This window comes from Petaurus breviceps, unplaced genomic scaffold (assembly GCF_028583685.1).
Source record: "Petaurus breviceps papuanus isolate PSGF00001 unplaced genomic scaffold, PetGlider_PUasm1.0 220, whole genome shotgun sequence".
Lineage (NCBI taxonomy): Eukaryota > Metazoa > Chordata > Mammalia > Diprotodontia > Petauridae > Petaurus > Petaurus breviceps.
In genome coordinates this window covers 3,139,910-3,156,751 of record NW_027185876.1, presented here as the reverse complement: position 1 = coordinate 3,156,751, position 16,842 = coordinate 3,139,910, and the positions used below count along the sequence as shown (strand labels likewise).

The 16,842-nt window shown below is 38.1% G+C and overlaps 1 protein-coding gene across 1 annotated transcript in view; it reads left to right on the top strand.

The window, feature by feature from the left end:
* Nucleotides 1–16,842, top strand: part of SH3GLB1 (SH3 domain containing GRB2 like, endophilin B1) — a 46,291-nt gene that overhangs the window by 9,957 nt on the left and 19,492 nt on the right. Inside the window, exons 2-5 of the mRNA XM_069094559.1 lie at nucleotides 5,795–5,936; nucleotides 8,053–8,181; nucleotides 12,383–12,516; nucleotides 13,785–13,877. Coding sequence (XP_068950660.1) covers nucleotides 5,795–5,936; nucleotides 8,053–8,181; nucleotides 12,383–12,516; nucleotides 13,785–13,877 — 498 coding nt within the window. The remainder of the gene's footprint in view (nucleotides 1–5,794; nucleotides 5,937–8,052; nucleotides 8,182–12,382; nucleotides 12,517–13,784; nucleotides 13,878–16,842) is intronic.

Here is a 16,842-nt window from a genome sequence, read left to right as displayed (position 1 = left end):
AAGGTGAGCTCCTTGAAAGTCTCATTCTTTTATTTGTATCCCAATTGTTTGACACTAGTAAGTGCTTGATGATGCTTTTCCTTTCCATTCCACTTGATGACTTTGGAAGAGGGGGCTGCATGCTTCAGTCTAGTACTCCTGAAGTATGAAGTACTACTACTAGTACTTCACTCTAGTACTAGTACATGTGGGTATTGTTGCCTCCAGCAATACAGATTATACCCTGTCCATGCCTGCCAACACTATGGCATTTATCTTTGCCCTCCTTCCTGTAAGGTCAACATTGGATGTCTATTGAACATGCTGAATGCCCTCCTCAAATTTTCTTGATGTTGCAAGTCTCCCAAGGGAGAGTGAATGGGCTGCTGCTTATCCTCGGCTTCACCATGTGATCAAACGGTATTTTCCATTGAAATGTAACTTGGACCTCCTTTCTCCTCTGCTGCCTCCTAATTTTTTGTGATGTGCTAAAGCCTTGTCATGACCACTGTGTCTTATTCTCTTGCCCTTGGAATGAACCTCACCTTCCTTCAGTCCTTATGTATAAGGACCACTGTTTTGGTAGCTACTTGTAGAAGGGAGAGCTGAAGGTAGGAAGACCATGGAGATCTTTACTGCAGAAATCTAAACCTGAATGGCCTGAGCAATAGCATGGAGAACCATGAAGGTAGATGGATGCAGGTGGTACTATGGGGACAGAAGACAGGAAGAATATAAGATCACTCTGACATTTCAAGACAGGGTTATTTGGATAGAAATGCCCTAAACAGAAATAGAGAAGTTGAGAGGAAAAAAATACCTGATGGTTAAGATAAGCCCATTTTGGGAAAAGTTGAAGTGTCATTGGGACTTCCTGCAGACACTTGGCAGTGTGGTATTCATTTGGGGTTTGTGGCTAAGGTGTATTGAAGCTGTGCCTAAAAAGATGGCTATAATTCAGACAGTGAAGATGGTGGGGATGGGAAGGAGAGGATGGTGTATATTTATATTCTAGGTAGAGGACCCCTAGGTGGTACAGTGAATAGAGCACCCAGCCTGGAGTCAGGAGTTCGAATTTGGCCTCAGACACTAGCTATATGACCTTGGGCAAGTCACTTAACCCTATTTGCTTCAGTTTCCTCATCTGAGGTTTCCTCATTCCGCCTTCTGAGCTACAGAAGGAAATGGCAGACCACCCCAGTATCTTTGCCAAGAAAAACCCCCAAGGGGTTACAGAGTCACTAAACACAGACGGGGATAGCATAAGCAAAAATGTGGAAATAGGAAAGCATGTGGGTGTATTTTAGGAATGAGGCAAAAGACAGCCCCTGTCCTCGAGGAGCTCAAAAATCTAATGGGGGAGACAATAAGTAAACACATATGTACAAACAGGCTATATGCAGGGTAAATAAGAAATAATTAAACGAGGAAAGGCACTAAAATAATAATAGCTAATATATAGCTCTTAGCCAAGGACTATGCTAAGCACTCTGCAATTCTCTTGATCCTCACCACAACCCTGTGAGGTAGGTGCTATTGTTATCCCCATTTAACAGATTAGGAAACTGAGGCAAAGAGAGATTAAGTGACTTGCCCAGGGTCACACAACTAGTAAGTGACTGAAACTGGTTTTAAACTTTAGGTTTTTCTTACTCCAGGCCTGGCACTCTTATCTGCTGCACTACCTAGCTAGAACTTAGAGGGGCTAGAAGAGGCTGCTTGTAGAAGATTGGATTTTAGTTGGGACTTACTTAGTAGGAAACCAGGGAAGCCAGAAGGTTAAAATGAGGAAGGAGATCATTACAGGAAAGGAAGACCGCCAGAGAGGTGGACTGTTTTGTTTGTGAGAAGCCTGGAGGCCTGGTCACTGGATGGAAAAGTGTGTGGTGGAGAGTTGTAAGAAGACTGGAATGGAGGCCAGGGCTAGGTTATGAAGAACTTTAAATATCAAATAGAGGATTTTGTATGTGGTCCTGGAGATAGTAGGGAGCCACTGGAGTTTATTGAGTAGGGGATTGACACGATCAGATCTGTGCTTTAGGAAAATCTCTTTGGTGGCTGAATGGAGGATGGATTGGAGTGGGGAGAGGCTTGAGGAAGGCAGACTCCCCAGCAGCTATTGCAATAGTCCAGGCTTGGGATAATATGGGTCTGCACCAGGGTGGTAGCCGTGTCAGAGTAGAGAAGGGAGTACACAGTATATTTCTACTTGATGAATATGTGATCTCCTTGATGTAGATGTCCCCTTCATCAGATTGCAGTCCTTCCACACCTTTTCATCCACATTTTCCCACAAATTCTTCCAAGTGTTCAAGGCTTTTTTAAACCCAAGTGAGATCAGTGAGGCTCTCAGGCTGATGACCTGTCTGTCACCTCTCTCTCACTCCTTTTCTGATCCTTGATTCATTAAGTGATTTTCCTTCCCCTGAATCCTGCCCCCCCCTTTTTTTTACAAGAGGAAATAGAAAGATTAAATGACTGGCCCCAGGTCACCCAAGGCTATTCCATGATTCAAGTCCAGTTGACCTAGCCCTGGGTCTCTTTATCAGCCTTGTTTTTCCTGTTGTTGTGTTTGTCTTTTCAAATGAATCCAGTGACTTCGTTTTCGAAGATGACTGTGGCCATCAGGGAAATGATGACATGACTTGCAGTTGGCTTTGATTTAAGTGAGGGAGGGCTGTGCAAGCTCACCAGCCTCACTTTCTTCTCCAGAGCCATCTGGATCTGATGACCAGATATTCATCAGGATGACTGGAGATGACCCTGGATGAAATGGGAGACCCTGGCCCTTTTAGGCTAAGACCTTTTCACATATTCACTTAGAGTAAGATAACTCCTATTCAGTGAATAGACCTCTTTAAGAAGTGAGTCAAGGGATGGCCCCTTTAATTAGCAAATAAGAAAGAAAAAAAAATCAATCTGGGAGGGGAAGACCCTCTGGGTTGTTCCAGAGAGAAACTTAGAACACTCTAAGCCAGGAAGTGAGTACATCTGAATATCTGGTCACTAGACCCAGATGGCTCTGGAGGAGAAAGTGAGGCTGGGAACCTTGCACAGCCCTCCCTCTCTCAAATCATAGTCAAGTGTAAGTCATATCATCATTTCCCTGATGCCATGGTCATCTTTGAAAACGAAGGACAAAACCAACCTGTAAGCTCCCTGAATGGGAATGCAGCTAGTTGGGTAACTCAGCCTGTCCTCTTCCCCTCTCCCTCCAGAAGGTAAATTTTGATGGTCAGAAGCTGCTCACAACTTGGAGTTTACTGATTAGATTTCTTCCTTCCTTCCTTTTGTCCTTTCTTTCGTTCTCTCTCTCTCTCTCTCTCTCTCTCTCTCTCTCTCTTTCTCTCTCTCCCTCTCTCACTAACACCCTCTCTCTTCCCCTCCCTCTCTTTCCCTCTCTCCCTCTCTCCTTCTCACTCTCCCCTCTCTCTCTCTCCTGTCTGTCTTTACAAAACCTTAAACCCAGTTTGCTCTGAAGCTCATAGATTGGACCACAATAGGTCCTTGTTTTTCCTGTAGCTTTTGCTGTTTGGAACGAAATTGATTTTCATTACCTTTCCTTATTTCTGTCTTATGTGTCAGCATTTTTCCTTCTATAAAACTAAGTAGTTAATCAGTAAGATCTTTGTCCATCCATCTTTTAAAGTAGCTCCCCCCCCCCTTTTTTTTTATCCTCATAGGAATCTTGTTTTTCTTTGACTACACAAATCCTCAAGTCACAGAGTAGGATATCTTTTAGAAAATTACCACTAACTTATAAAAATTGGGGTAAATATCATCGGTAGATTCAGTCCCATAGCATTTCAATTCATTATTCTTTTTTTAAATGCCTGTTTGCTGTCTAGGTTCTTATTGTGACTTTTTATGATGCTTTCTTGTTTAGAGGGAAATTACACTGGAGAACATAAACCCATTCAGCTTCTGTAGCTCTTTGCTGTTTACGTGATGCTTTCGTTTGCATTATTTCATTTAATCTTCATAGTGTCTTTGCTGTCTGAGTAGGTGTGTTATTCCTGTTTTACCAATGAAGAAACTAAAACTCAAAGGGGATTAAATTACATATATAAGGTCATGAAAGTAAAGTACTGTCAGAACAGGAACCTGACCCAAGTCTTCTGACTTCTAGAGGATATGTATATGAAATCCAGTATTGGAATCAGCTGACCTCCTTTAATCCAAATGGATATAATCTTTTTCTCCTTCTAATATACTCTTTCCCCCACTAAGTGAATAAGCATATAAGAAAAACTCGATGCCTTCTTGTAAATCAAATGTAGAGTAATTAGGTCAGTTGATTTCCCTATCCATGTTGACAGAGTTCATGGAGTGAGAAAAAAATTATTTCCTTAAATATTGAATTCTCAAATTTTGGGAGCTTTAAAGTATTTTCACAAAGAAAACTTACCCTTGACTTCTTTTCAAATGAATCCAGTAACTTTTGAATTTAAAGATAATTGAAAAAAAAAACCCTATTAGTGGTCATTTCCTGTTACACAAATATCATTATTTCTGTACTGAACCCTAATAACCAGGAATTGAATTAAGCTTAATATAATTTCTAGAATATAAAAATATAAGCTTTCAGGTTAATCCTTGGAGTGGAAGGGAATAGCAGTAGTCTTAAATTCCCAAACACTACCCAGTGACCTAGGATTATGTTGACACACTGGGGAAAAGGTCACCCCACTTTGCCCTGATCCCTTCCAGGACTTAAATGGTAATGGGAATCAAGAAGGGTCCCAACCATTCCCAATGGTATAATGGAAAATACACCAAATGATTTAGAAGATTCTAAGTCCTGACAGTAGATAGGTGCAGAGGATTGCATACAAGGTATAAGGCACACCCTTAAGGGTGACTGGGATAGTGGTTTTGAGCCTGGCTATATCCAGATGTCTCCAAAAATGGTATTTTCTCCTTTTAAATAAAGTTTAGTTATTTTAAAAATATTTAATTAAGTTCTGGCTTCTTTAATTTGTTTGAATAAAAATGTCCTTTGTGATTATTGAATAAACTGTTTGCCATTAAAGATAAAAATAAAATTTCTGGAAGCACCTAATCCCCCTGATGAAATGGGCCATACGCGATTGTGGTTAAGCTTTTCCTCACAGCAATGGACATGACAACCAGTATATTACCTTACCTGTGTGGTGGCTGTGAATGCTTATGAACTCCGAAGACCGAGCATATGTCATTTTGTTGTTATGTAAATGACGTTTAACTCCCCAGTACAATAGGGCTCCTGACTGCTGCTTTTTAGCATAGTACCCACACTCAGGGTGGCCCACAAGACTTAGTCTTCACACCTTTGAGACACAGTACAAAGTGGTGCTTAATGCTTATGGGCTGAACAGCTCGCAGCTGTCTATAAATTATAAACTGTTTATAAAGTAATTCAGGAGATATAAGTTGTGGGTTCCTAGAGTAGTAAGTCAAGAAGCTTATCAGAGTGTTAACATAATACTTATTTGACCTGGTGAAAGCTTATAGGCCAGGCCCATTTAGGACCTTTGCCCTCCACCTTCCCAGTATTCTTTCCCACACTTAATGTCTTCCCTCTCTACTCAGTTTCCCCCTTCAGTGATCATGTCAGTGTGTTAAGTTGTTAGGATGTCTGGCCATTAGGGATTTGTATACCCTGATTTCTGAAACGCTTTACAGGTGATCAGTCTTTTGGAATACATCTTATTCATAAGTTGGAGGCTGTCTGTATTTATTGTTGATTATAATAGTCATTTATACTCATATAAATAATCATTTTTTAACTGAATTTGAGGGATAATTACTTTATTCTTTTATTTATTAAAAACAGTTCACAGAAGAAAAGCTTGGTCAGGCAGAGAAGACTGAATTGGATGCTCACTTAGAGAACCTTCTTAGTAAAGCTGAATGCACCAAACAGTGGACAGAAAAAATTATGAAGCAAACAGAGGTGCTGTTGCAGCCAAATCCCAGTAAGGAACCCTTTTTTCTACTTGGTCTTATTTGGCAATTTTATTTAAAGTACTACTTGTGCTACATGGTTGGTTGTTTTTTTCCTAATTAGTTTTAATGGGTCTTTTAATGGTTAGAATTTTATGTATTTTGTTTTTAATTGAAAATGAAGTATTCTACTTTTTCTTTAGTATGAAACCTTTGTATATTATGACAATATTTGAAGGCTTTCTGGAATCTTGTTTAACTGAGTACAATCAGAATAAAATGCAAGTTAAGCTCAATACCTAAAATGCAAAAAAAAAAAAAATCAAACTCCTTTACTTCTCAGGCTGTGATCTCAATGAATTTTAAGAAACATATGATTGGAGGGGCTACAAAAATAAGCAAATCCTTCTGTTTTCCTAGAGACAGGAATATTTCTGAGTTATTCCAGATAAAATATAGTTCGTTTGGGTTACTTCGTATTTTTCCAAGCATAGAATTTCAGAGCAGGTAATTTTATCTCTGTTTTACATATAAAGAAATTGAGTCTCAGAAAGGTTAGGTGGATTTGTCCAGTGCTGCTCAGCTTATTGGCAGTGGAACCAGAACTAAGATTCAGGGATTTTAACACCTGGTCAAATACTTAATCCATTGTATAATTTTTGGATGACAGGTGGTTGATGGGCATTAGCTGTGTGAATTTTTTCCTTGCCTAATTCTCCCCCTCTATTCTACCATGATATGTTGACAGCACTGTAAAATGTCACGAAATTATTATTAGATATTTTATCTGGATTTTAAAATCTTTAGACTTAGAATTTGCTACTACCATGTGAACATCAAATTCAAGAGCTATAAGAAAGCAATACTAATGGTTCTAGGTTTTGTCTTACTTAGCTTATATAGTTTTTTGTTGTTTTTTTTTTCTTAATGGACATTTCTTTAAAGGAGGGATAGTTTCTTTGTAGAAATGTTTAGTCTTTCATTCTTATGTAGTTCATCTATCATGTAAGGGGACCTATTTAAGGCCTAAGGATCTTAGCCTATAGTTTGGAAGGAAGGAAGGAAGGAAGGAAAGAAAGAATAGACATTTTAATTTCAGTGCCTTCCCTTACAATAGCAAAATTTCTTCTAATATATATTAGTGATCCACAGTAAGAAAATCCTGTAGTCATTTATTTGTATGCAAAACCAAGTAGATAATCCGCTTACTACTTTAAAATAAATTTTTATTACTACTCCACAGTGACCTATTAACCAAATTTACCTTAAAGTATACATTAGTCCTAAATTTGGTACTACTTGAAATGTAAACACCCCTTTCTCCCAAATCACAAATATCTCTGAAGCATTTTCTATTATGCAGCAAAATCTACTATAGAAATCATTATTACTCTACTATCAATAGACAACAGGAGTAAGTTATTGCTGGCAGATATGAAGTGTGAAATTGTTTTCTTCCCAACTAAATTAAACTTACAGACAGATGTGTATCATATGACATATATTGCTATCATCAGATCACTATCACTTCATAGTTAGAACTGGCCAATTTACAGACTCATGTCTATATTTAGTCTTTAAGCTCTTGGAGACTTTCAGCTAGGCCTAGCAGATATTTAACTTAAGGTAGCAGAGACTCATATGCCATTTTCATTCTCTAATAATGTATCTCTTCTAAATTTAGCAATACCTTCATTTACATTTTCTAAATTTGGAATACAGGCAAACATTAGTAGATTTGATAGGAAACTGTAAATGGAACAAATATATTTTATGCCTGAAAGTAACTTTCTACCAGACTTTTTAAGAACTTAAAATCACATAGGACTCTTGTATAACCCTAGAAAAAAGTTTTACCTTTTAAAATAATTTTAGCATCTTGTTATTTTAATAAGTTTAATTCCTGATTTAAAAAAATACCATGTAAATAAGCTTCTAAAGAGAAAGAATTTTGGTCTATTAGTTATTTTGGTGATCAGATGAGATATTTTTTGCCTTTTTTCACAATCAGTAAGATCTATATTTTAATGTGGTGGTAGCTTCATACTTGTTTTAAAAGATGGCATGGTTCATAAGTGTTTTAAAAAGTAATTTGCTAAACTAAAAATAGTATTTTAATTTAAGTTTATAATCTTGACTTTTCCCCAGATGCTAGAATAGAAGAGTTTGTTTATGAGAAGTTGGATAGAAAAGCTCCAAGTCGTATAAACAACCAAGAACTCTTAGGGCAATACATGATTGATGCAGGGAATGACTTTGGCCCTGGAACTGCATATGGTAAGTGAAAGCCAAGAAGATTTAGTAAGAAATACTTCATAGTAGAATTAGATCTTTGTTAGAGATATCTTTTTTGAAATCAATTTAGCTTCAAATTTGGGATATTCAGTTGTTACTTTAAGCAAAACAGGCAAATTAATTTAAAAAAATAGCCATGGAACTCTATAAAAGCTCTGCCTTAAAAACTTTGATTAAGTTCTTTGCTTCAAAGATTCATTTTCTTAAGGCTTAGTAGTATTAAATTAAGTGTACCATTCATTCTTATGCACAAATTTTCATTTGAATACACAGTATAACTAAAATTTTTCTGCTGTGTGCAATTTATGAACAGGTGCAGAACAGATAATTTTTGTAGTAATTCAAACTCAAGCAAAAAATGAACTGAATCTTGAATTTGAAGTATGATATGAAAATTAAAAGCTTTTCAGCTGGGAGGAAAAGCACTTAGTGTAAAGGCTCAATTACCTTTTATTACACTTGAAAACAAAATAACAATATGAATGATAAATCAACCTTATTATGGTCCTTATTATCATTTAAACCTCAACTTAGGGGGGTTTTAAGTATTTTACTTATTTTTATATTTATGTCTCCATAGACTTCCTTTGTTTTACTCAAAATTTATATTTCTTAGAGTTCCAAGGATGTTTAAGATCTCTGAATTACATAAACTTTGGGGCTTTTACTTCTTAGGAAGGTAAAGAAATTTCTGGCCTGTTCTTTTTTGAAGGAGAAAATTAAAATTATTTCTTCACAGTTTTTTAAAAGGTTAGCTAAATCTGTATTACAGTGAGATTTCAAATTAATCTTTGTCCCTACCTCTTTTTAGTCACAGACTTATAGTAATGATCAAAAAAAAAAATCAGTGCTTTTAGTCATTGAATTTTAGATTTGAAAGACACCTTGAAAATGATCTAATTCAACTCCTTCATCTTACAGATAAGAAGAATCAGCCCCTGGTAGCTGAACTGATTTGCTCAAGATCATACTAGTTAGTGTCAGAGTCTGGCCCAGAGGGCTGACCTTTTTTCTCCTGTGGCCTGATGGTCTTTCTGTCTTCTCATGATATTCCAGCTTCACCTCTTAGTAGAATTGTCATTAATTCTGATAAGCGTTTAATATCATTTTGTCCATCTTTATTTTCCTTGACTTTTCTAAAAGCATTTGACAATGACCATCCCAATCTTCTTCCAGCTTTTTCCTCCTTTAGCTTCTGTGAAACTTGACTTTTTTTTTTGCCTTCCTTTTTTTTCCCTTTTCCTGCCGATGTGTTTACCCTTCCCCATGCCTCATGTCTCTATCCTTGACTTTCTTCACACAATATTCTGTCTGCTTTAGTTGCCATTTGTATTTGGATGACTCCTCTATCTACGGTTCTGAACCTTGTATCTCCCAAGAGTTCTTAGTGCTTAATTTTCAACTGCCTGCTGGATATCTTCACATGGATGTCCAACTAAAACCTCAAACTTAATATTTAAAAAATTAAACTTAATCTTTTGCCTTATTTCTCACCCCCTACTACTCTTTCTTCTAAATTTCTTATATGCATTGTCTGTACCACCATTCTCCTAGTCATCCAGACTTGAAATCTCAGTCTTTGATTTGATTATTCCCTGTCCCTTTTACCACCACCCAGTGACCAAGTCAGTTTCCAAGCCTGTCAGAGAACCTGAGCTGTAAGAGACCTAAGCAGGAGTATCCTCTCCATGAACCCCACTAGTAGTCCTTCAGCCTGTACCTGCAGACCAGCAGGGGCAGATGATCAGTGCCTCCCAAGGCTGGGCAGCTGGCTTTGGGACAGCCTGAGTTGCCAGGAGGTTTGCCTTCTATTAATCCACAATCTGTTCACTTGCAACTTCCTCCCATTGTTCTTAGTCTTGCCCTCAGGCCAACTAGAATAAGTTCAGTCCTCCAAAACATTTGAGGACTAGTGTCCTGTGCTTCTCCAAACTAAACATCTAAAGTTCCTTCACTTTTGTATCGGAAAACATAGTCTCTAGTCTACTACTCTTCTGACCATGTTCTGCCTTGCCAGGGCCTATGTAGTATGTGGTACCCAGATGTGGTCTGATCAAAGCAGAAAACAGTGGGACTGTTACCTCCCTGGTTGTTGAGGCGACATCTCAGTTTATGATGCTAGAGATTATGTTAGCTTTAAGGAACCTGTTGTATCACCTGTTTAAAATTTGGGCTCTTATCTTCTAATACCTCTAGATATTTTTCACACCAGTTGTTCTCTAGTCATACCTTCTTCATCCTCCTCCTGTATAGTTGATACTTTTGGATCTAAATGTAGGACTTCTCATTTAGCTATATTTTGAATTCTGACTAAGACATCTAGCTTGTAAGCTGATCCAGCCTTGATGATACTTGCAGATTTGATAAGCAGACCATGTATACCTTATCCAAGTCACTGATATAGGCACTGACCATATCACCACCTGTCTAGACTACTGTAGTAACCTGCTGGTTGGTCTCCCTAATTCAGCAATCTCCCTACTCCAGGCCATTCTCCAGTGTCTGAATCAGTTGTCAAACTGATCTTTCTAAAGTGTAGGTCTGACTATGTCATCCTTGTATTCAGTTAACTCCAGTGGTTCCCTATCACTTCCAGGATCAAATTTAAAATTCTCTGTTTGTCATATAAAGCCTTTTGACTATTTTACAGTCCAGTGACACTGACCTCCTTGACTCTGGAGCATTTTCATTGACTGGCCTTCTGACTTCCCTAGCTTCCTTCAAGTTTCAACTAAACTTCCCTCTCTGAAAGAAGCCTTTCCTAGTCCCCTTTAATCTTCCTTTTGTAGATTCATCTCCTCTTTGTCCTGTCTGTAATTTGTTTGCATGTAGTTTACATGTTGTCTCCCACATTAGACTTTGAACTTCATGAGAATAGGAATTAAACCCTGTCTTTTTTTGTGTCCCCAGTGCTTAGCATGGTTTCTGGGTACATCATAGACATGCAATAAATACTTGTTGCTTTGTTGACTAGATGCCCACAAAATATCCCTTTAATAACGTATCCTAGAACTTGTTCCAGGAATAGAAATTAAGCTCATTGGCCTGTAGTCCATCCTCTTCCTGTTTTGAAAAATGTGACATTTATTTCCTTTCAATTCATGAATTTCCTTACCCAAGTGTATGTTCTTATTCTACTGTGCTAATCATTGCTGTTCATTTAATCTTTTTATATGAAGTATACTCATGCATCGTTTTTCAGTCAAGAATCATTTTCCACCAAGTCATATTTCCTATCATTTCTACTTCTGCAGTATCCTGTCTCTGTCCCCTCATTTTCATTTACTCTCTGCCTTTCACCTGAGCTGCTATTATACCCTCATAACTGACCTTTGGGCCTTCAGTGTCTCTTCTCTCCTTTACAGCACAGCCAAAACAATCTTTCTCATGCACAGATCTCTGTCACTCCCCTGTTTAAAAACTGTTAGGTATTGGGCCTGGATCAGGAAGGCCTGTAGTCAAATCTTGCTTCAGGCATTTACTATCTGTGTGAACCTGGGCAAGCCGTTTAACCTCTGCCTGCCTCAGTTTCTTCATCTGTAAAATGAGATAATAATAGCACCTGCCTCACAGGGTTCTTATGAAGCTCAAACAAGTGTATGTAAAGCATTTTTTAAAACCAAAAGCGGTCTGTAAATGCTAGCTATTATTTCACTGGCTCCCCTTGGGATAAAATGTGCATTCCTCATCTTTGGCATATTCAGTAGCCCTTACTCCCCCTCCCCCAAGCTAATGTGATCTGAAGCAACATAAACTGAGACATCACCTCCACAGCTAGGGAAGTAGGGGTTCCACTCTAACATTCTACCTGTGGGCATTACTGGTACTGGTAAACTGGAACATGTGCAGAAGGGAATTGAAGAAAAGAGTCATAGTGCAGATTAAACTGAAAATCATGTTTGGAGATACAGTTGTTAAACATTTAACAACTTACCCCGCTTAATCCCCTGGGCTTTCATTTCTTCATCTATAAAACAAGAGAGTTGAACTCAATGGCTTCTGAGATCGCTCCCAGCTCTAACTCCAGGACCAAAGTCTTTTTGAAATTATATAATTTGAACTATTAGTTTGGTAAGAACTATTTGATTTTTGAATAGTCAGGTTGCTGCTTTATCTTCTCATTGTAGGAACTTATTAATTGTATGCGGTACCAGAAGATTGTAAATAAGATTTTCTTTTACAGGTAATGCCCTCGTCAAATGTGGAGAAACACAAAAACGAATTGGAACAGCAGACAGAGAACTGATTCATACATCAGCAATAAACTTTCTTACTCCTTTAAGAAACTTTATAGAAGGAGATTATAAAACAATTGCTGTAAGTTGGAAGGCTTTTTTTTCTTTTGTAAAATAGTATATCTTTAGGTACCCACACTGTTATAAGTGTGGGCGACTATATTCACCTTCTTATTGACTGATTTAAAAGTCTTAATTATAGGGATATAACAGACACAGAAATTTAAAAAAAAATCTGTTCAGTTATGCTCTCTGTTCAGCATACCACTGAAATGGGAGTTAAAAGCTGGGCCAAAGTAAAGAACTAGTGTGAGTCTTATTTAGTGGGTGAGACTACAGTATTAGTATTAAGCAACTCCTTGTCTCTTACTGTCAGTGAATGGTTCTGTAGTGCAATTCCTGGAAATTCAAGGAAAGAGAAAAACTGAGCTGTCATTCAAGTAGCACCTAAGTCATAGGACAGTTTCCAAAAATACACTGTGCTTGTAGTTGTTACTCTGTATGTGGAGATCCTTGTGGCTGGTATGAGTCCCAAAGAACCACCTATTTGCCTTAGGGGGACCTAATCAATGGGCATGCAGACTTCTGGAAATGATGCATCATTTCCTCTTAGTTTCCTTAGGAATTTGGTAGAGCCCTACCTTGTGGAAGAAGTAGATTCCTCCCAGTTGCTTTGCCGTGTTCTCTTTCATGCTCTTTTCCCTCCAGATCCACCCCATGTGTTCTCTGGGCTAGAGCCTCTTATATATGCCCTGGAATGCCAGCAGGAGAGAGCTCTCATCTTGATTCCAAGTGTTGAGACCTGGTGGCTAATTTGCTGATCCCTCATGCTAAAAACATTTTGGAAGCACATTGTTTTTGGAAAATATTTGTTGGATGAAAATTAAATGTCAGTAGCATTTGATTTTCCTTTAGCTTTTTAGCCTCAGTCAAAGGAATTGAGTAACTTTTTCCTTTTAAAAATATTATTGATAGCTTTATCTTTAAAAGTTCATCAAAACTAACCAACATATCAGCTGAAAATATTCAGTATTCCCTACCCATAGTGCCCACCCTCTGTGAAGGCAGGAGGGAGCTCTGTTTTTCACCTGTTCTCCTGGATCAGTTTGATCTAGCACTTCGTAACAGTATTCTCTTTGATTCCCAGATCCCCATTTTATATTTGAGGAAACTAAGACTTAGAAAAGTCAAGGGATTTGGCCGGGGCGCATTGCTAATCATTGTCACCTCACCCTAGGTCTCCTAGAGTGTAGCTACTGCACCACCTAAGGGCCTAGATAAAATTTAGCATCTGCTTTTTCTGCATGCTGAACTCTCAGCTCATTAAAGGGCCCTTTTTTATATTTACAGAAAGAAAAGAAACTACTGCAAAATAAGAGACTTGATTTGGATGCAGCAAAGACCAGACTGAAAAAAGCAAAAACTACAGAGACTAGAGCCTCAGTAAGTAGTGTTTTAGATTCATTATTAAGCTAAAGAACCGATATCTTTAAAGACTCAGGATTGTTACTGGCATATCACATGAGGTATGACTGTAAGAAAGTTATTTTGTTTGATTTGGAAATCAAACTCACCCATTTTTTATATAACAAATTACTGTTTTTCTCTTCAAAATAATGAAGCTATCTGTGTATTCCAGTTATGCTGCTCTTTCTAGAAATAATTATTGGCATTGCTTTTAGAGCCGTCATCACATTGTTTAGTATCAGGCCCCTCCTACACGGAATATGAAGATAATGACTAAGACATAGCCCTTGTTTCCTTAGCAGTTTACCGCTTATGAGGAGAGAGAAGACAAACGTGTGCAGAACTAGTACAAGGGAGAACATAAAAGAAACGTCATAATAACTGATGTTTAGGTCATGCTTAAAAGTTTGCACAGCTCTCTCTACATACTTTTAAAACTCTTATCCATCTCACTTGAGCCTCACTACAACCTCATGAGATACTATAGGTGTTGTATTCACCTTTTGTCTATGAAGAAACTGCAACCCATAGAAGTTGAAGAGTGACTTGCCCAGGAGCACACATTTAGGAAGGCCCAGAGACAGAATTCATGCCAGGGTCTTCTGAGTCCATTTAAGTATGATTACAAAGTATTCAGTTTTTCCTTACATAGAACCGAAGGCTCTAGTCCAGCCAAATATAATCTTGGCTATATCCAGACACCTCAAGTGAGGGGGAGCTTACTAGCACCTGAGGCATCCCAGTCCACTTTAGATAGCTGTAATGGTACCTTTTTCTTTATATCAAGCTAAAATTGTGTCTGTCAGTTGCTTCCACCCACACTCTTAATTCTGTTCTCTGGGACTAAGAGGAGACATTTAGTCCCTCTTTCACATATCAGCCCTTCAAATTCTTGAACACAGTTTTCATGTCCCTTTTAGGTTTTCTCTTCTCCAGGTCCTTAAGTTCTTATATGACACAGCCCCAAGTCCTTTCACAGTCCTACTTTTATTCTGTTTTGGACACTCTTTAGTTTATTTGTGTGGTGCCCCAAAGTGAACCCCATGTTCCAGGTGTTTTTCCAGGGCAGAAAACAGCAGGACTGTAACTGTCCTAGGCCTGAGTGACCCTGGTGCCATTTTTAGTGTAGTCCAACATTGCTTTTGTCTGACGTATCAAAGCACTAACTCAATGAACTTGAAAGCCAAGCAAGGAATCCCCAAAATGTTTTGATCATTAGCCATGATGTTAGGAGGCTACTATGGCACTTAATCCAAAGTGACCCCATTTTGAAGAACATACTTCATTAAAGGTACAAGTTATGTTAAGTGTTTTGTTTTTTAAAAGCAATCGGGGTTAAGTAACTTGCTCAAGGTTACATGGCCGGTTATTATTATTTCTGGGTGTGGTGCTGAGTATCTGAGCCCAGATTTGATCCAGATCATCCCAACACTGGAGCCAGTGCTCTTACTCGCTGAGCCACCTGGCCACCCCTAAGCAATTGGGGTTAAGTAACTTGCTCAAGGTTACACGGCCAGGTGTTTCTGGGTGGGTCCTAAGTGTCTGAGCCCGGGATTCGATCTCCAGGTCTTCTCAACACTGGAGCTGGTGCTCTTACTTGCTGAGCCACCTGGCCGCCCCTGTTAAGTGTTTTTTTAAAAAAGATTTCATTCAAGTTAGATTATACTTGTTTATTGATGGAGTAATTAAAGGATTGTACACATTAACTATTTTCTTTTTTTTGCCTTTTTTTTTTTGAGGGCACTTGGGGCTAAGTGACTTTGCCCAAAGTCACACAGCTAGTTTTTGTGTTGTGTCTGAGGCCGGATCCGAACCCAGGTCCTCCTGACTCCAGGGCTGGTGCTCTATTCACTGCGCCACCTAGCCACCCCCGGGAATAAAATTAAATGACTGACTTTATAGCATCTAAAAATTTTCATTTTTCAAACAAAGCAACAAACTAATCAAACATTGCTTTTAAACTAAGAAACTGATTTTATTACTACATCATTATAAATATTGAGACTAGCTAACAGAGCTTGTAGACCAAGAGTTTCAACTATGGTAATTATTACTCTCTGATTAGAACTCATAAAAATTCCACTCTAGGGAGAGCAAAAGAAGTTTCTTGTACACATTTCGTGTTTGCCCTTCCTTTGGAAGCTCTCTGTAAGGAAGAACTACCAATTGCAGAGCTAGAGAGGTGAAGGTGAAATCTCACTGAGCATTTCAGGGGTCATTTGCAAAAATGTTTGTTACACATAGGCTTTTCTACAGTTTTCTCTTTCTAGATTTCTTATAGAATGGTGCCTGAAAAGAATTCTCTAAAATGGTCAGAAATTCAGGAATATGTATATTTCTTGTATTTTTCATGATGAACAGCTATGAGGATTTTGCTTTATAAATTATACAGAAAATTCTTAAGAGCCAAAAACATTTTACTTTTGTAGAAATAGAAATCACTTTACCAAGACAGGCTAAATATATCCAGAGATTATTGTGGAGTGAGAAGATAAGAATCAGATTTGAAGACAAAAATCTCTTTTGCCTAAAACTTTCATAAAGTGATGATTTCCTTTTCCAGATTAAAAATATGCAGTAATTCACATTTATATTGGTGCTCTGTAACCATAAAATGCTATAAACATAATCTCATTGATTCCATAAAGAAGGCACTGTAAGGACTAGTATTACCATATAACACAAGAGAACTGAGACTTAGAAAACTTCAGTGATTTATTTGCCTGGGATTGCCCTAGTAAAGTGAGGCCAGGACATTGAATCTAAGTCTTGTGCCCTTCTCATGCCAACATTCAATTTTGTCAGTTATGGTCTACCCAAGATAAGCTAACTGAGTACTGAGGGAACCATGCAATGCCCATACCATCAACATAGAAGACACCCAAGACCTAATGTGGTTGCTTTGCCATAGCTTTTTAAATAATGTAAGCAAATTTAATGC